Source organism: Macaca thibetana, chromosome X (assembly GCF_024542745.1).
Source record: "Macaca thibetana thibetana isolate TM-01 chromosome X, ASM2454274v1, whole genome shotgun sequence".
Lineage (NCBI taxonomy): Eukaryota > Metazoa > Chordata > Mammalia > Primates > Cercopithecidae > Macaca > Macaca thibetana.
The window spans coordinates 101,519,663-101,540,318 of record NC_065598.1 but is presented as its reverse complement, the minus strand read 5'-3'; the positions used below and the strand labels follow the sequence as shown (position 1 = coordinate 101,540,318).

The following is a 20,656-nucleotide window of genomic DNA, read 5'->3' as shown; positions in this document are numbered from 1 at the left end:
TGTCTTCTAAAATGATTCAGGCAGACAAGAAAAAAGAGAAAAGAAAAGAATAAAGAGAGCCTATAGAACTTACGGGACAACATTAAGAGGATGTATTTTTGAATTATGGGGTTCCAGAAAGATGTAAAGATGTAGAAAGCTTATTTAATAAAATAACAGCTGAAAACTTCCCACATCTTGGGAGAGATATGAACATCCAGATTCAGGAAGCTCAAAGGTTATCAAATACATTCAACTCAAAAAAGTCCTCTCAAAAGAAAATTACAGTAAAACTGTCAGAAGTCAGTGACAAAGAGAGAATACTAAAAACAGCAAAAGGAGAGTCTTATCACATACAAGGAAATCCTCTTTGGACTAACAGCAGATTTCTGAACAGAAACCTTACAAGCCAGGAGAGAATAGGATGATATATTCAAAGTGCTGGAAAAAACCCTGCTAGCCCAAAATAGTATTACCAGAAAAGCAATCCTTCAGAAATGGAGAAATAAAGCCTCTTCCAGATAAGCAAAAAGCAGAGGAATTCATCACCATTAGAGAGGTCTTACAAGAAATGCTTAAGGGAGTCCTACATCTGAAAGGAAAAAGACAATAACTACTATCATGAAAACATGAAATTATAAAATGTGTAAAGCAGGTATAGAAAGGTGAAATACAAATGAATCAAACCTTATTACTACAAAAGATTATATAACAACAAAGATTAACAATAAGAGAATAGAAAAAAAAGGATACACAAAACAACCAGAAACAGTTAACAAAATGACAGGAGTAAGTGTTCACATATCAATAATAAACTTGACCATAAACAGACAAAATTCTGTAATCAAACATATAGACTAGTAGAATGGTTAAAAAAGTAAAAAATAAAATAAAAAAATAAAAACACCCAATTATATGTTGCCTATAAGAAATTCATCTTACCTGTAATGACACACACAGATTGAAAATGAAGAAATGGAAAAAGATATTCCATGCAAACAGAAATCCAAAGCAAGCATGAATAGCTACACTTATATCAGATAAAACAGGTGTTAAAGTCAAAGGATGTAAAAAAGAGAAAAACACAGACATTATATTATGATAATAGGATCAGTTCAGCAAGAGGATGTAATAACTATAAACACATATGAACCAAACACTAGAGTATCCAGATGTATAAAGCAAATATTACTGGATCTAAAGAGAGAGATAAACTACAATATAATAATAGTTGAGAACTTCAACACCTCACTCTCTGCACTGGACAGATCATCTATACAGAAAATCAACAAAGAAACATTGGATTTAAACTGCAGCATAGACCAAATAAACCTAACAGACATTTATAGAACATTTCATCCAACAGCTGCAGAATATACATTATTTTCATCAGCACATGAAACATTCTCTAAGACTGACCATATGTTGGGACACAAAACAAGTCTCAAAACATTCTTTTAAATCAACATTATTATCAAGTATCCTTTTTGACCAAAATAGAATAAACTAGAAATCAATAACCAGAGAAACATTCAAAACTGTAACAATACATGGAAATTAAAAATATATGCTCCTGAACACCAATTGGCCAATAAAGAAATTAAGAAGGAAATTAAGAAATTATTTGAAGCAAATGAATATAGAAACACAGCACACCAAAACTTATGGGATACAGTAAAAACAGTATTAAGAGACAAGTTTATAGCAATAAATGACTACATTAAAAAAGCAGAAAGAATTTGAATAACAATCTAATGATGCACCCCAATGAAATAGAAAAGCAAGAACAAACCAAATTCCAAATTAATAGAAATAAAGAGATAATAAAGATCAGAGCAAAAGTAAATGAAATTGAGACTCAAAAACAATACAGAAGAAATACAACATGAACATTTGGCTTTTTGAAAAGATAAACAAAATGGACAAACCATTAGCTAGATTAACTAACAAGAAAGTACAAAAGACCTAAATAAATAAAATCAGAAACAAAAAAGCAGACATCACAACTGATACCACAGAAATACAAAGAATCATAAGAGACTATTATGAAAAAATACACAGCAATATATTAGAAAATCTAGAGGAAATGGAGAAATTCCTGGACACATACAACCTAGCAAGATTGTACCAAGAAGAAATAGAAAGCCTGAACAAACCAATAATGAATAATGTGATTTAATCAGCAACAAAAAGTCTCCCAACATAGAAAAGTCCAGTACTCTATGGCATCAGTGCTACATTCTACCAAAGATTTACAGAGGAACTAATGTCGATTCTCAAACTATTCCAAAAAAGGTGAAGGGAAGGGAATTCTTCCAAACTCATTCTGTGAGGTCAGTATGACTCTGATCTCAAAACCAGATAAGGACACAACAATTAAAACAAACAAACAAACAAAAAACTACAAGCCAAGATCTCTGATGAAGACAGATGCAAAAATAATCAACAAAATACTAGCAAACTGAATCCAATACTATATCAAAAATATTATATACCATGATCGAGTGGGATTTATCCCAGGGATACATGAGAGATTCAGCATATGCAAATCAAGAAAGATGATACATCACATCAATGGAATCAAACACAAAAATTATATTATCATGTTAAAAGATACAAAAAAAAAGCATTTGATAAAATTCTACATTCCCTCATGATAAAAACTCTCGACAGTTTGGGTATAGAAGGAACATACCTCAAAACAATAAAGACCATATATGAAAAACCCACAGCTAACATCACACTGAATGAGAGAAAGCTGAAATTCTTTCCTCTAAGGACTGGAATAAGACAAAAATATCCACTTTCACCACTCTTACTCAACTTAGTTCTGGAAGTCCTAATCAGAGCAATTCGGCAAGAGAAGGAAACAAAAGACATCCAAATTGGAAAAGAGGAAGTCAAATAGTCTCTGTTTGCAGATGACATGATCTTATAAATAGAAAAACCTTTAACACCACCAAAAAATTCTTAGAATTGATAAACAAATTCAGTAAAGTTGCAGGATACAAAATCAGCATAGAAAAATCTGTAACATTTGTATATACCAACAACCTAGCTGAGAAAGAGATCACAAAAGCAACCCCATATACAATAGCTACAAAATAAAATACTTGGAAATAAATTTAACCAATGAGGTAAAAGATCTCTATAAGAAAAACTGTAAAACATGGATGAAGGAAACTGAAAAGGACACACACACAAAAGGAGAGGCACCCTATGATCATGGACTAGAAGAATTAATATTGCTAAAATGACCCTACTATCCCAAGCAATATACAAATTCTATGTATTCCTTATGAAAATACCAATGACATTCTTCACAGAAATAGGAAAAAAATCCTAAAATTTGCATGGAATCAAAAAAGACCTAGAATAGCCAAAGCAATCCTGAGGAAAAAGAACAATACTGGAGGCATCAGAATATCAGATTTCAAAATATACTACAAAACTACAGCAACCAAAAAGCAGACCCACATACCAATGGAACAGTATAAAGGACCCATAAATAGATCCACATATTCATTTATCTCATTGTGGCTGATTTTTGATAAAGACATCAAGAATATTCATTGGGGAAAGAGCAATGTCTTCAATAAATGGTGCTGGGGAACTAAATATCCATAAGCAAAAGACTGACACTAGACCCCTATTTCTCACCATATAAAAAAAATCAACTCAAAATAGATTAGATACTTAAATGTAAGACCTGAAACTATAAAACTACTAGAAAATATAAGAAAATGCTTCTGGACATTGGTTTGGGAAAAAAGAATAGGACCTCAAAAACACAGGCAACAGAATAAAAAATAGACAAATAGAATTATATCACACTAAAAATCTTCTGCACAGAAAAGGAAATGATCAACAAAGTGAAGAAACAACCTGAAGAATGAGAGAAAATATTTGCAAACTATTCGTCCAACAAGGGGTTAAAATCCGGAAAATAAGAAACTCAAACAACTCAACAGATAAAAGCAGATAATCCAACATGCATACATATGTAACAAACCTGCACGTTGTGCACATGTGCCCTACAACTTAAAGTATAATAAAAAAGATGGGCAAATGATTTGAATAGACATTTCTCAAAAGAAGACATACAAATAACCAACAGATAGATGAAAACAAAAATTCAACATAGTTAATCATCAGGAAAATGCAAATCAGAACCACAATGAGATATCATCTCATCCTAGTTAGAATGGTTATTATCAAAACACAAAAAATAAATGTTGGTGAAGATGTGGAAAAAAGGGAACTCTTATATACCGTTGGTGGGAATGTAAACTATTACACCCATAATGGAGAATGGTGTTGTGGTTCCTTATAAAACTACAAATAGAACTACCATATGATCCAATCATTCCACTACTAGGTACATATCTACAAAAAAGAGGAAATCAGTGTATCAAACAGCTATCAGCACCTCCATATTTACTACAGTACTAATCACAATAGCCAAAATAGGGAATCAGCCTAAGCATCCATCAAGAGAGGAACTGATAAAGAAAACGTGACATATATACAGAAATAAATGCTATTTAGCCATAAAAAAGAATGAAATCTTGTGATTTGCAGCAACATGGATGAACCTGGACTCAATGTATGTTAAGTGAAATAAACCAGGAAGAGAAAGGTAAAAACCACATGTTCTTACTCATATGCAGATGCTAAAAAATTGATGTCACATAACTAGAGAGTAAAATAGTGGTTTCTGGAGGCTGGGACGAGGAGTAGGGGAGAGTGATAGAGAAAGGCTGGTTAAAGGATCCAAATGTATGACTAGATAGGAGAAATAAATTCTAATATTCTATAGTACTGTAGGATAACTATAATTAACAATAATTCATTATATATTTTCAGATAGCTAGGAGAGAGGATATTGATTGTTCCCAACACAAGAAAACGATGAATGTTTGAGGTGATGGACATGCTAAATACCCTGATGTCATCATTACAAATTGTATATGTTAAAATATCACTCTGTACCCCATAAATATATACAATTATTATATGTCAATTAATTTTTTAAAATATTTTTTAAAAGCATGAGTCAAGAGACACTACCCCAAATATGTGATCTGAGTAATAAAGACAAACAAATAAGAGATTTTTGCCTTTGGAAGTAAATAGGAAGCACGCAAATTAGAAGTAATAAGGATCCACCTACAAATCTATAATTAAAAATGTTTAAGGCTTTGTGGTATATGATTGAAATCTATTTGGAACGGCTGGAAATGCTACATGTCCCATGAAGAAACACATTTGCAATGAGAGGAGTTCAATCTGCTTTTCAAATGGTGCGTTACCTCCTGTAGATATTCAAAGTCCTGAGACACAGCTCTCTTCAATCCTGGACCACCTGTCTCTGAGCAATTTTCTTCTCCATTGGGTCCAAGGGCTCCACTCTCTTCACTGGTTCGAATGACTGCCTTATCTCCATCACCCCCACTGCCTTTTCTTTCACTGCCTATATTGGCTGCATGTTCTTCCTGATCTCCAGTGGCTGCATTGTCCTCACTGGCTGCACTTCCTCCATGGCTTCTATTGGCTCTATGGCTTCCATAGCCTCTGTAGGCTTCCTCTTTTCCACGACTTCCATCATAACCATCTTGCTTGCAGCTTCCATCTCTGCCATAGCTTGCCCTGATAACAAACTTCAATTAATGAAAGAAAGCCACGCAATAAAAACACATTTGGAAAGTTAGCAAGTAGAGCAGAATTAGGATGTGTCTTATACATATCTACCATGCCCAGGCTTGTCTTTGCTCTATGTGAACACTACTGGTATGATACAGGAAAGAAAAATGCCACTATGTCTTGTCAGTCTTATGTAATGAATTAATGCCACAGCCGCCACCAATTTCCCAGATGCATTTGGATGGCAGAGGGAAGAGAACTTGTATTCTTTGTTAGGTGCATGTATTAGGTTAGCAGCAAGAATATGTAGTTTTTTTTCTTAAATATATACTATTTCATGCATTAGCAAGTTCACAGACACATGAATGATTAAGCCTATGTTTTTAGCTCAACCACAACATGATTAATTCTTCTTGCAATATATCTAGTTTGTATTCATTTCAACATCTGCCTTGATTTTCTAACATTTGTACTGACTGCTTTGCTACAGAACTTCATTGGTCTACTACTCCCACCAAGGAAGTTCAGCAATATAGACCTCATGTCTTGTGGAACTAAGTTATTTAATTGCCAAAAATACTAAGCTTAACAAAATGTGTCAATGCTCTCTTTTTGCATAGAAAACAAAATTAAACGTACGTGCCTGTGATAATTCTAAGAGGAAATTTATTTCATAATGGAATTCTTTTTTTAAAAAATTTATTTATTATTATTATACTTTAAGTTGTAGGGTACATGTGCATAACGTGCAGGTTTGTTACATATGTATACTTGTGCCATGTTGGTGTGCTGCACCCATCAACTCGTGATAATGGAATTCTTGATAGACTTTTTTGGTTGAAAAAAAATCAAAAGAGCTCTTGGTAATTTCTCCACCAATTAACCAGATAAAAATCATCTTAAATGTATTATACATATGGTGATATCACAAAAGTTTGAGAAATGAATAGCTATGTTTGCAAATACCAAGACTTCATCTTAATGCTTGTTAAGTTACACACTTCCTTTGTTGTCTTTTCTCATACTCAGTATAGTTTTATAGAGTAGGATGATTCAGTGGCAGTAATTTTAAAAGAAACATCCAGACAATTCCAGTTATAAATTAATTATAAACTAATAAATACTTGAATGCTTATTTTAAAATACACAAATGACACAAAATTAGATGTTCTGCATTAGAACAATTTAAAATACATTATTGAACATCAAACCATTTACCAAAATGCAAGTGAAATTAAGTCAATCTCTTGGTAATAAATTTTGAAAATAAACCAAAGATGCAAATAGCTCTGCAGTCATAAAACATGGAGAGTATAAGTAATTTTAAAAAACCAACCTTGGACAACTAGGTGCCTCATAATAACTATTATTTACATCATCAACAGACTTATTGTTGTCATCATCATGGTCTTTACAAACATCATTAGCCTGATCAACCTGGTTATCCAAGTCATCATTGCCATTGGTATGATCATAGGTATCTTCATAAGTATCATTAGACTCATCATCATCATCACCATCAGTATCAGCACCGGCATCATAGAGTTCAACATAATCACCATCCTCTTCAGGTGGCTGAACGACAGGTGCAGGAGTTAACCAATCATTCCGGAAGATTTCAGAGAGTGCATTATAGCCTACCCATTCGTTTGTCAAGTATACAGGGGGTGATATTTTTCCTACTTTAAATCCATCTGGAACCTGTGTGCACAAGAAAGGTTAATGTAGTCTCTAGTAGCCTTTAATTTTCTTCTAGATTGGAAAGTTTCCAAGCTGACAACATTTTGAAATATATTTTAAATTGAAACAAGGATGTTCACTCACTAGATAGAGCCAAAATTTTAGTGAGGATGAGAGGTCAAAACCCAAACATCAGACTGTGATTATTAGTGGATCACATAGGGCAAAATAAACTCACTTAAAAAAATTACCCATACTTGTCGGCTCAGGAGTGGACATTTGCTTTTGATGCTGGAGAGAACAGGTGATCTGATGCTCTTTAAAAATGGTAACTTTTGTTACCATTTTGTTTTACCTTTTGTTTTATGCCCTGACATTGGGATTAACACACAGCTCTTGAAATTGATATGTTAATTTCCCAGCACTGGTTTTACGTGCCATGGGTTGTCTTAAAGGATCTCAAACACTTCCAAAGTGCGAATTAATCTAAATCCATCTTTTAATTATGGTATGTATCATTTAACAACTTTTGGGCAATCTGGAAGGGATGTGTGTATGGTAGCATAGAGGTAATTACAAAATTGAAATAGAATAATCTGAAAGCCCATTGCATTAGGACAATTTAAAATCTGCATTAGAACAATTTAAACATGTTCACAAAGAGTTAGAAGACTTTTTGTTTATGCCATCAGAGGACACTCTGTTTTTTACTAAATGTCTGATATTTATGCATTGCCTCATCACTCAAGGATTGCTATTAAAAGTTGGACATCTAACATGTACCCCTCAATCTGAGATTAGGTTTTACAAATAGCTTTTTATTACTACTCTCCCAGACATGTTCTAAATGACACAAGAATGTGAAAATAAAATATTCTCTGATTGGTTAAGTGTTTTCCCATTTCAATTTTAATTTCTAAATTTTGTGTTCTATGTATTCACAAAGCAATGAGAATATATCTTTAAAATATTAATTAAAAAACTAAACTCTTTAACCTTTCTCTCAAGTGAAGGTGAGAATGTGTAAGTCAAAACAAATGAAAAATAAAAAAAAAATAGACATTAATGTGTTAAGATGGAAACTTACATGGATGTCAACCAGCAACTTCTGATCAATAGTAGAATAAGGTGGTGATGACTGAGACCTCCTTCCAGTCACAGGTCTCTCTTCCTCAGAAGAAGATTCTATGGAATGCCAAAAATACATTAGTAACAATGGTGATTACAGTCATTGTCTTCATTTGTATAGTGTATCAGTTAAATCCCTTATTTTTTTTCTGGTTTTTTTTTTTTTTGTCATTTTTATGATTCCATTCAGGAAATATCACCTGAAAATTCTCATGGGGCCAGGATCTTAAATTCTCTTTTCAGGGGTATTAGCAGGGGTTCAAGTTTTCTTCCATCTGTAGACCTACATGGCTGCTCTGTTTTCAATATTAAGTGTACACTTGCCAAATATCTCTATCTATGTAAGAAGATACATGGTCCGAATGATAGCCAGGTAGACACATTTTTAAAAAATGTATCAACAGTAGGAAGGGCTGGGAGTACCACTGGTTTCACATACTGACCAGTAGAAAAAAAGCCCAACAGTGTATTTATCAGAAGATGATAGATCAGCCAAAACTCTCAAGAGAAGAGTTCATTCTTCAATCTTAACCCCCACAAATTTCCACCCAATGATATATCCAGATGTATTTCAATACAGTTGTGGAGTGAACTACTGAAAAGAGATAACACCCCTTTCTATAAAGCTGGGAACCTTTCTATAGTAGCAATGTACAACAAAACTTTCTGCAGTGATAGAAATTTTCTCTATCTGAACTGTCCATTAACAGTAGTCATTAGTCACCCATGACTACTGAGCATTTGAAATGTGGCCAGTATGCCTGAGAAATTGACTTTTAAATTTTATTTAATTTTCATTTTACTTTTTATTTTAATAGCTACATGTGGCTAGTTGCTACCACAATGAACAGCTCAATTCTATAGTGTAAATATTTCCATTTAAAATACAAATGTATCTGGTTTGGAGATTAGGTTTTATTTTTGAGTTGTGGTATGGTAAATAACCCCTGTGATTAAAATACAGTGAGAATATTTAACAGGCTCAAAATTCAGGTCTGGGTGAGTGTACTTAGAAAAAGCTTCACTAAGAGAAAACTCAGTTCCCTGTTTAATGTTTTTGTGTGCGTAGATTTTCAAGATAAATACTATTGTCCCTCTTATTTTCAGTCTTGGTATACATAGCCAAAGTATAGATACTGCAACTCCAAAAGACATATATTTATTTGCAAATACTGCTGTCCTTTGAGAACATTACACTGAACACATGCTAAAATTTGTGCCCCATTTTCTGGCACTATTGTACTTGTGCTTTTTTTTTTTTTTTTTTTTTTTTTTTTTTTAGGAAACCATTTTCTTTTAAGTCTTTTGGTATGTTAGTAGACCAAATAAGTTCAAGTGACTGCACTAAGATTTTGACACAAATTTGTAGTAAGGTGCTCTGAGATTTCCTCCATGATGAAGCATGTAATTTCATGGGAATATCAAATGGTCTGTGTAGCATAAACAATAAAATAAAATAATTTTGGAACTGAAAAGACATTTAGCTATTATCTGCACAGATGCCTTCTCCCTTCTATCAATGTTATGACTGCTTTGGGATCTAATCCAGAATTTCCTTATTTCAAAAACGTCACATGAATAAACCTTACATTTTTAGTTGTTTGCCCAGTATTAGTAAAATTAGCCATAGTCAAGCCAGAAAGAAAACACTTTGGGGAAAAATTTTTTAAAGTGTGCTTTTCACTCAGGCTTATCTAATTTTCACAACATAGTATTTGTGTATGAGAGGACAGTGCTATTTAAAAGAATTCTGCCTTCGTCTGAGTCACTTAAGAAGAATAATGTGTTTTTAAGTTTTGATCTTCAAATATTCACTTTTCAAAAAGTGAAGTGCATCTGTATCATTTTTATTATTAACATTAAAAAAAATCAGTATGCTACGTTTTTACATATGACTCAGAGACTCAATCAGCCATTTTTCCCTTGCTTAACTTACCTGGATTGTTTAAAACTGGATAATGCCAGATTGCATGATCTATGACACAACTTTTGGCTTTGTTTACCCTAATATTTCACAAATCTATAATTCATTTAAATTCTCTCAAAAGCACATCTTAAATAGTTTTTTGAAATTCACATCACGACTTTTGAAGTTATTTTCTCTGATTTGATAGATTAATTGTTCATGTATTTTGAGTAAAACCGTCACTCTGTAACATTTAGGGATATTTATTAGATATTGTCCGATTTTGGAGAGGTGAAGTAACCAATTGATAAATGAAACACACACTCACAACACCTCCATACAATATTCTAATTGCTGCCTATAAATTTTAGACTGCTGGAGAGGCCTCTCTCAAGTTCCTTTACCATATTTTTCTTACGTGGTATAGAAACTTAATAAAGTTTACTCCCCCCGCCTCCTTAGACACATTCCTAACTGCTACCCAACAAAAAGAAGAAATTTCAGAAAAATTGTTTTCCATTTCTTAAAGGCCACCACTGACCACCCAATTGCCAAATACAATGGCTTTCAGGTCCTAATCCTACTTGGGCTCCCTGACACTTTTGATTCATTCCTTCTTGAAATTCTTCTTTCTTGACTTCTGAAATATAAATTGTTAAACAGTAGCTCTGTGTTTTGCCCACGGAAATTTTGTGCTTTGAATCACCTGATGCTGCCAGCCAATTCTGACGATTTTGCGAACTCCTTTGTCTGATGTCAATGGGCTTCTGAGCTTGTTCCAAAAGAGACCGCTGAAGAACACTAATGAAAAGACAGAAAAGCATGTGCCATGTCCTAACATTCATAAAGGATATGTATAACTCAACATAAAGTCCAACAAAAAGTTTTGTTTAAACATATGGGTATATATCAAACTGAAAAAGAAGTATAGCTTAAGTAATAATTTCCAATTTCCATTTTCCCCCAAACTTGCTATTTTGTCTAGAATAGAGTAATAATTTCCAAAATAAGAAAAAATATGTTTCCATAGAGTGTATGTTTCCTTTATATATATATTAATTTCTAAAAATTTCTATAAGCTTTTAAAGCTAATATTGACAATATTTTTACCTGAGTAACACAGCAATAAACATAACCTTATAGTGTATGTGAGTATTTTAACATAATAAACAAGTTACTGCTATGTCATATATTCTATTGTTATTATCCACATTTTTAAATGCTTGAAATTCATGTTCTTAACGTCCCATTCCTGATTTAAATAGCTACACTGACAGACAAATAGAGCACTTTCATTCTTACTATTCAAATTTAAAGAATATTTAAAGAGTTGCTTGGACTAGTGCTGCTAAATTTTACAGTTATTTTGATATTTCTATATGGGAAGGACTTTGGTTACTGATTTAGGCCTGGAACAGACAAAATTCTTTCCATGGCCCCAAATTTCGGAAAAGACTTGAGTTTCATTTAAGTTAACTTCATAAATTTAACTATATTTAAAGGCAATGTATTTGTTATTCATAAATTCAAAATCCTTTTGTAAAGTGAACAATTACTCTGAGTTTAACATCAAGTATGGATTTTCTATATTGGATTTTATTAAAGTCATGTTCCATGACACCAAAACCAACTACTCAAAACTAAACTGCTTTCTTTCCTTTGAGGTCAGATCAACCATGACAATCCATTCATTGAGTGCAGAGAAAAAGAAAGTTCCCAGTCTTGCTTTACAATTTTTCAAGATTTCTGCACTCCAGTTAAATCTAAAGACATAATTGTGTGTGGTTTTTAAAGTAATGAAGCAGGAAAATATATACTACATAACATTAATTGTATGCCATCTGACCATACTGTCCAATATCTTGAATATAGTGAGTGTTCAATAAATATTTACTAACCGAATCAATATAGGCTAAGTTCTCTCTATTGTGAGTTGGGGCTGGAGAGGGTGTGATTTTCTTTAAAAATCTACCTTAAAATTTGGTTTTAAAATATAACAGAATGCATACAATATCTAAAATATGGAATGTGATCTTTGAAAATTACTGAAGATCAATATTACAAAGATTAAAAAATACAGTGACTGGTATCAATATTATATATGATATTTTATTTATATAATGTTGAGTTTTAGATTTGATTTTGACTATAGGACATTTTTAGGCTTATCCATTCTGTGGCATTAGCTTCTGAAGTTAAAGATAATTGGTGTGTGTGTTTTATCATGCAGCACATGTATGAAAATTCACTTGAAATTTCATGTCTTTTTATCATCGACTACTAATTGAATACTGTCAAAGTATTTGTTGTTATTGTTTCTTTTTAAAATTGTGAATCTTGCCATCTATTTATCAAACTAAATATCACAGACACTGCAGTATGACCAAATATGAAAGATATAGGTAATGGGTCATTGCAGTTAAGGTTTTAAATGTGGGCCAAGAAAGTCAATGGTGATGATGTTGTCACGGATATTTTAGTTGACTTCACAAAATGTGGTATCAATGAAATAATTTTTAATTTTCCATTTGATAATTATGAATAATTTTAATATAGAAATCAAAGACACATACCTTGAAGAGAACTCGACATGATGTGCATGATCCTGGTTGTTAGGCACAGAAGGGGATCTCTCTTGAACCTTAAAGACACAATGCAATACTTCAGTAGAATTCTTGATCATAAGTTGTTCTGAACTATTAATTTGTGGGAAAATGCCTGTTTTCATATATATTTTCCTAAAATCTAACATAAAATATATTTTTAATAAAGAGATTCTATTTTATAATTACTTATAACATTAGACTTGCTTAACCATAATTTCTGATGGTATATTTGATCTTTAGTATAGGAACAGATTCTGGAGCTCATATAATCAAAATCTTAATTTATTGTTGAGGAATCTGTAGCCTAAAGAGGAAAAATGACTTTTCTAAGAATTTTATGTCAAGTCAAGGGAACATCTAAAATCAGAATGCAGGTCTCCCAACGTCTAATTTAATGTTCTTTCCATGTTATCACATTGCTTTTTATATCAAGTTTAAACTTCTCACTCAGAATTTAAGTTCTAATTCTTACACACTCATCCTTTTATGCTAACCTTAGATTTTCAAAAGCTGTCACACACACATACATACATTTCATTAAAATCTCTCTAGTCAAAACTGTCCCCTCTTTAAGAAAGTATGTTTTTCTGCTTTACAATTTGACTGTACTATCATAGTTAGTGTTCCAAGTACTGTTTCAACTCTAAATAGATTAATCTGCATTTTACTAATCATACAATCATTGAATGTAGCCAAATACTCAAGAAAGGGTGCGTATAATAAGCCAGCTTCCATCAATGGAGGAATTTTACTTACTGCCAACATTGGTAGACAGGGCCAGGGAATGTTGCCTTGCCTCACTAAGTCTTGTATCACCAGGTTTCTACTCAAATAAGTTTCAGCTGCCCAAAACATAGGTCATTCTGACATGCAATAAGGCAGTCATACTAGATTCTTTAAAAAGGAAATTTAAGTGTGTTACTTTTTTAATCTAGCATATTCATGCTGATAAACTCATTCTATACTTTCTAGAAACTAGAGTAGCCTTAGTACATTATTTTTTCTTTATGAAGTGACTTATCAAGGCTCTCTCTACACTCTGAGAGACAGGTAGGTAAGGGTAAGCATCTGCCTATTTTTTTTCCACTTTCAATTGATATAATTGGTATCATATGACCCAGTCTGGGACTTTTGGTTTATGAAGCTGATCTTTGGAAGTTTATTGACATTACTATTAATCTACAAAAAGATTGTTTTAGATGGCTGGCTATTAGGAATACTGGCTATGATGATGATGCTTCCTTGTCTAGACAAGAAAACCTACAACTCTGGCCTCACCAATATATGTACTAAATAGTATACTATTAATATAGTCATGAAAACAGAAGTCAAAGTGGACACTAGGACTTAATTATTCTTATAATTGTAAAACAAAACAAAACAAAACAAAGATTAAATGACCCAGACCCTGTCACAAACTGCATCCCAGACCAGAGCTAATCAAGGAAAAATATTTGTGTGTTTGTGTTACAAACTGAAACTGCCAGCATTTTTCATGTACAATATTTTTGCTTAAAGAAAGACTGACAAACTATGATTATTCAAACTCTGGGTATTTGGTAGACATTTTATTTTTAATGAATAAAGTAAACCTGTCAAGTTAAGGAGAAAAAACACATGCTACAATTTAGCAATGATAAAATTTGAGCTTACAAAGGAAAATTAGAATTTTCAAACATATCTGCCACCAAGCATTTGACAACTTAACAATACTCTTAAGTAACTTTTATGATGTACTTGATGGTAACATTAACAAATGCTGTTTTTTGATATTGTATAATGAAACATGTAAATGTCTGGGAAGATCTACATACAAAGTAAGCTAATATTTTCCAACTGACCAATGCATGAAGTTAAAAATCATGCATAAAACAAAACATCTATTTATAGCATAAGATAGACAAATTGAGTTTTATTATTAACTGAATATACAACATTTCATTGATATGGTTTTAGATTCCACTTCTCTAGTTTTGGTATATTATTCAATAATTTACTCAATTATCTAAACAATCTATGAAAATTGTCCCTTTCCAACTACCTATGTGTGAGAAGCCAGCTTTTATTCGTATACTTCAACCAAAACAACACATGGCAACAGATTGAATGCAGAAGCACATGTGATAATCCAGCTGTCTTTCATTAAGCAAGATAGATTTAACAGACTTACAAAAATGTAAAACAATGTCAATCTCTCTAAAATTTTGTTTTGGGAAAATACAGGTTTTTCATTAAAAATGTGTTTCTTATGTTAACATGTAATAGTTTCATTACTTTTAAATGAATTAATATTTTAAATGTTTTTCAGTTTTAACTTTTAATAAATTAAATATCATATGACACAATCCATGTAGTAAATGAAAGCTTTTTGAGGTCCTCATTGTTTAAGAGTATAAAGGGACACTGAGACCAAAAAGTTTAAGAACCACTGTTCTAGGTTCTTACTAATATCATAACAACTCATATTGAAAAATTCACCTCAATTTTTTTAGGATTTGAAATGTGTGGCTGCAATGGCTCCATTTGGACTTCAGCCTGAATCGAATGAAATACTTCATCATTGTCTGATGATTCATCTTCTTTGTCCTTTGAAGTAAAAAGGAAAGTAACTGTTTTAATTGCTGTTAAAATGCAAGTGATAGGAACAACTTCATCATCTTAATGTTGAGTTGTTCATATGTATTATATAATATATAATTTAAAACAATACACAATTTAAAAGAACAATATCCAAATACTAAAAATGATTTAAATCAGTAGTTTCTAATAGTATTTGGTTCTGGATCCCTTTCAGAATCTGAGAAATGCTATAGACTGTCCACAGAAAATTGCATATAGACACACCTATTATGTATATTTTCTGGTGGATTGCTGACCTCCTGAAGTTCATCTACAGGGTCCAGGTTAAGAATCTGTGGCCTAAAACTTGATTAACTCATAACACCAAACTAACTGTCACATTTAGCAAGCTATTATAACTTCAAAGTTTGGTCTTCCTGAGCAATGGAAGATCTGTAATACACTGGTGCAAATATTTCTCCCTAATTGAGCTCTAGGAGTTTAGGAAACTGTTTTCTCCTTTAATCCAATCAATATTATCTCTTCAACTGAAAGATTAATAAAAATGCATTTTTTGTTTGTTTCTTGCTGGTGACTTAAAGCACCCACCTATGTCTCTCAACTCTAATAAAATTTCAGGTATTATGAAAGATCTGTGACTTTGACTATATTATCAATAATTTTCTTTTCCTTTATATTTTCTTCAATGACCACATATAAAGATATAAATGCTTGTACAAGAGCCTAGAGTCATGAGATTGGTAACTATTATTTATTGACTTTTAAAATTTTTAGAATGGCTTTCAACATGTATGTTTAAAACAATAAATGACAATAAGTATGTGCCATGCTGGTATTACTGAATCTTTCAGAGATCAATGAAAGTCTTATTCATAAATGCGAAACCCATTAGATCTAATTGATTACTAGGGCTCATCAAAAATAATCATTAGCGTTTTAGATGAGCTAGTTTTTGCCAAATGTCAGCATTCTAGACTTAAACCTCCCCTTTCTCCATCTAGTTTATTGCTCTTTATAGTTCCCTTTTTCTCTGAGAGCTAGACATCCATTTTCCCTTTTGTGCCTTGCTTCTCTTGCTGTTCCTACCTTTTCTCATGTTAAACATGTCAACAAATTAGCATTTGTTTAATTGGTTCAATGTGCACAAACTCAAAGAATTTCTTACATAGATACTCAGATAAAATTCATTTGTAATTACTGCAACGATTATTATTAGGTAAATAGATGTGGATAAAAGGGTATAAGTTAGGATCATCACAATGATTCCTTTTACACAAATGGATGTGGGGAATATTAGAAAACAACTGCTCCCCTAATATTATCTAACTTCATTAATTTGTTATCAAGCCCATAATTCTTCATTATCAGTTGAGACCTACCAGATTAAATTCAATAACTCCAGGAAAATCATATTCACTTTTTATTAAATGATTTTTGAAACAATTACGTTTTAGTGACTGTTCCTAGATAAAATGGAGTTTGATATACTGTAATCTACATTTCTAAAGGGTACAGATGAAACCACCCTTATTAACTTATAAAATTAATCACAGAAGAAGAGAGGGGGAGGAAAAAAATATACCAAGTTTGCAGCACGTTTAGCATTAATCTTTAGGTCAGCTTGCTCTCTGACCTCCTTCCTCAATAGATGTTTGTTGCCTATTTTCCTAGAATCACGTAGACCTTGTTGCAACATCATCATTCCCCTTAACTGCTCTGTAGATAACAACTTGAACATTATGAAATGTTGTTTTCCCTTCGAGATATTTTTTCAGGTCTTGCATACCAGTGAAACTATTGTCAATCAACTGGTTTGAAGGACCCCACTGACGCCAACTGGTCTGAAGGAGCCCACAAGAGGCTGACTCACCAAAAAATGCAGTTTCCACATCCCGATGATTTCAAGGACCATCAACCTTACCCTGACCAATCAACAACTCCAATTATCTAACACTTCACCCTCTACAATCCCCTTAAAAACCCCAACCCAGAACTCCTCCAGGAGATGGATTTGAGGGTCTCCTCCCCACCTCCTCACTCCATGCCCTGCTGATCATTAAACTCTTCTCCTGCTGCATCCCTGATGCATGTGTACTTGGTCTGTTACTATGCAGTGGGCATACGAACCTGTTGGTCTTATAACACAGAGAATAATTTGTAAATTGTTTCATGTTCTGTGAAGCCACATAATTGATTAATTATGTAAAACGGGCAGCACATTAGTGAAACAAGTCATAAATATGGTAACCATATACAAAATATTTTGGAAACTGCTTTGCCTTCTCATTTTAACCTTGATTTAAACATCCTGTAGCACAAAAATGAGTGTAATTCACTCAGTTAGTATAGTTCAGCATTCTATTGGAAGAAAGAATAAACTAACCTAAAGGTTAGAGTAGCAAAAGCAAATTTTGTTTTGTGCTTATTTTTGATGAGTTATCTTTGAAATTTTAAGTTATGAAAGTAATTTTTAAAGATCCAAAATAGTAATTTTAAATGTGCATTTGTTGACACTTTATTAGATAAAGAATAATAGGCAGAAAACTAATAATTAAAGCTATATTTCAGTAGAGATATTGAAAAATATCTTTCTCATATTTAGTCACAATTATCTAGAAATTTCAGGAAAATTTATTTGAAGTACAAATTATTTATCTTCTGTGGAACACAAGGAATATTTATTTCATTTGGTTTTACTGAGAAAAATCATCAACATGAGCTATCACATTTTCTCCTCATTTTTGACTCAGAGTAAAAATATCAAAAATCCTTACTTTATCAACTTGTCTCAATTCTTCCTCATGCTGATTAAAGATATCTTCCCATCTGCGTTGGCGCCTTCGCCTGCGGGCTTCTAAATCTGAGAGTTCAAGCTCTTCAGGTCTCTGTGATGACTTTGCCCTGAACCTCTTTGGTGATAGTCTTTTTGCCAGTGCTTGCCTCAGAGTAGAAACTTTTGATTTTTTCTCCCGTGCCTGTTCTGGTTGTGAGTAAAACCTATTTGATGACAGATTTTCCATCAGGGTTTGCAACGGACCAAGTGGCTTTGAGTTATTTGAGTTTGGTGCTCGAAGCAAGTCTTTTGATAGTCCCTCTATCAGTGCTTGAACTGAGCCAATTGCCTGTGGGGGTTCTAGTGTCCAAGCCTGTGCCTGAGGTGATCTTTCAGTTTGACCCTCTACTGGAATGAGCACCTGAGTATCCAAATGTAGTGGCAACAGCACATGGTGATCCTGTGATAGCAGGGGCAGGAATATCTGGGCATTTACTCGTAATGACTCAGGTTCCTCTGCCTCAGTCTCTGCCTGTGCAGGCTCAGCAGCCTGTTCCCGTACCTCTGGCTGTTCAGGTTCCTGGTTCTGCTCCAGCTCTTGTTCAGGCACCTGGTCGTGCCTCTGCTGTTGTTCAGGGGTCTGGCCCTGCCTTTGTTGTTCAGGTACCTGATCTTGACCCTGAAATTCCTCTGGTACTTGGTCCAGATCTTGTGGTTCTGATGTCTGGGTCTGGGCCTGCTGCTTTTTGGATACCTGGGCCTGTACCTGCAAAAGCCTAGGTGCCCTAACCTGTGCCTGTAGTGGCATGAGCACCCTGGCTGCCCTCCGTAGTCGTGGAGGTGCCTTAATCTGCATTTGTAGAGGTTTAGAGGCCTTAGCCTTCACCTGAGCCTGTAGTGGCATGAACACCCGAGCTGCCCCTTGTAGTCGTTGAGGTGCCTGAGCCTGCCCCTTTAGAGGCCCAGGTGCACTGTCCAGGGCCTGCAGTGGCATGAATACCCTGGCTGCTCCCTGTAGCTGCTGAAGTGCCTGGACCTGTGGCTCTTCTCGATCAGGAAGCCACCTTGGCTGAGAGGGTTCTCCATGCAGGACTCTAAGTGGTCTGCATCTGCTGCTGGTTGGCAATCTCAGAAGCTCATGAGTGCAAGAGGGTCCTCTAAAATAAACACACAAATTATTGGCATACAATTAGAATTTTTAGTGGAATGGAGCCATTCAGGGGCATTGTTTTTACTTTAAAAGATGGACATTTTCTGCAATGAAAATATCTCTAGTAAACCTTTCCGAAATCATTCCCTTAATGTCTGAAATATTCTGCAGGTAACATTTGTATTACTAATGTATTCAATTATTAATGAAATCTGATATCTACTTGATCATTCACTTGCCAGATATTAAGGAGTCTTTGGGTAGTAATAAAGAATTCTCCTCACATTTTCACTCAATATCTCTTAAAAACAGAGATTTGTTATTTGTTGTATCAGAAAGAATTAAGTCTTTCTGAGTCAAAGGCAACAGTATGGAATCAACTGCCTTATGTGAATTGCTATCATCAAATTATATATGCAATTTGTGGAACGCACCTGAATCTTCTCATGGTGTACTGTTCCTTAATAGCTTCTTCTCTTTCAAAGATCAAAGGTATTCCTTTTTTTATGAAAGAGAAAAACATAATGCATAAACAGTCAGCAGATAAGCATGTTATCCACTTTAGTCAAGTTGTTCCCTCTGCTTCTCAGGATGTGGAGTGAATTACAAGGGCAAGAAGGTAGCCCTTCAAACGTACTTGGTTTGTGATGTAGACCATATTCTAGTTTCTAGGCCCACTTTTGCAGCACAATATAGCTATTGCATGCAGATTAATTTCTCTGAACAGAGAAAAGAAAATTTAGCAATCTGATTTCTGCAATTCTAAAGAGAAAGAAGAGAGAATGTGACAAAGGGAGAATGAGACAAGAGAAACTCTAAATAATGGTAAGCAAAACTTAAAGCTGTGGGCTCTAGATGTAAGGACTTTATGGCTTGAGACTGATATTTGGTCTTTTCAATGAGAAAGCAAATTCTTAATTCTGTGTTTTACACTAAACACATTGAAAACTTTCAGCTTCTTTCCTATCAGCTGTACTACGACTACTGAAATATAGAAGCTTACAAACAAGAGTTTTCTTCTGAATTTCCTGTATTAAAATGTTTAGAGCAACTATATTTATATCTTTAGTGTAACTTCCATATACATGGAACTTTTCCTACAGGTAACATTTCGGAAATTTTGCAACTCTGGAAATTAGCAAATTACCAAGTAGATGTGTGGTTTTCCTGAACCCATTTGAAACTGGCTGGCCTCTGTAATGTTGGTTCAA

At 33.6% G+C, this 20,656-nt stretch overlaps 1 protein-coding gene across 1 annotated transcript in view; it reads right to left on the bottom strand.

Annotated features, from left to right (window-relative positions):
* Window positions 1-20,656, bottom strand: part of LOC126946072 (nik-related protein kinase) — a 140,727-nt gene that overhangs the window by 29,184 nt on the left and 90,887 nt on the right. Inside the window, exons 12-19 of the mRNA XM_050776075.1 lie at window positions 19,880-19,943; window positions 18,297-19,452; window positions 15,421-15,528; window positions 12,910-12,977; window positions 11,043-11,137; window positions 8,390-8,487; window positions 6,959-7,323; window positions 5,292-5,628 (exon numbers count right to left, since the gene is read on the bottom strand). Of these exons, the coding sequence (XP_050632032.1) occupies window positions 5,292-5,628; window positions 6,959-7,323; window positions 8,390-8,487; window positions 11,043-11,137; window positions 12,910-12,977; window positions 15,421-15,528; window positions 18,297-19,452; window positions 19,880-19,943 (2,291 nt within the window). The remainder of the gene's footprint in view (window positions 1-5,291; window positions 5,629-6,958; window positions 7,324-8,389; window positions 8,488-11,042; window positions 11,138-12,909; window positions 12,978-15,420; window positions 15,529-18,296; window positions 19,453-19,879; window positions 19,944-20,656) is intronic.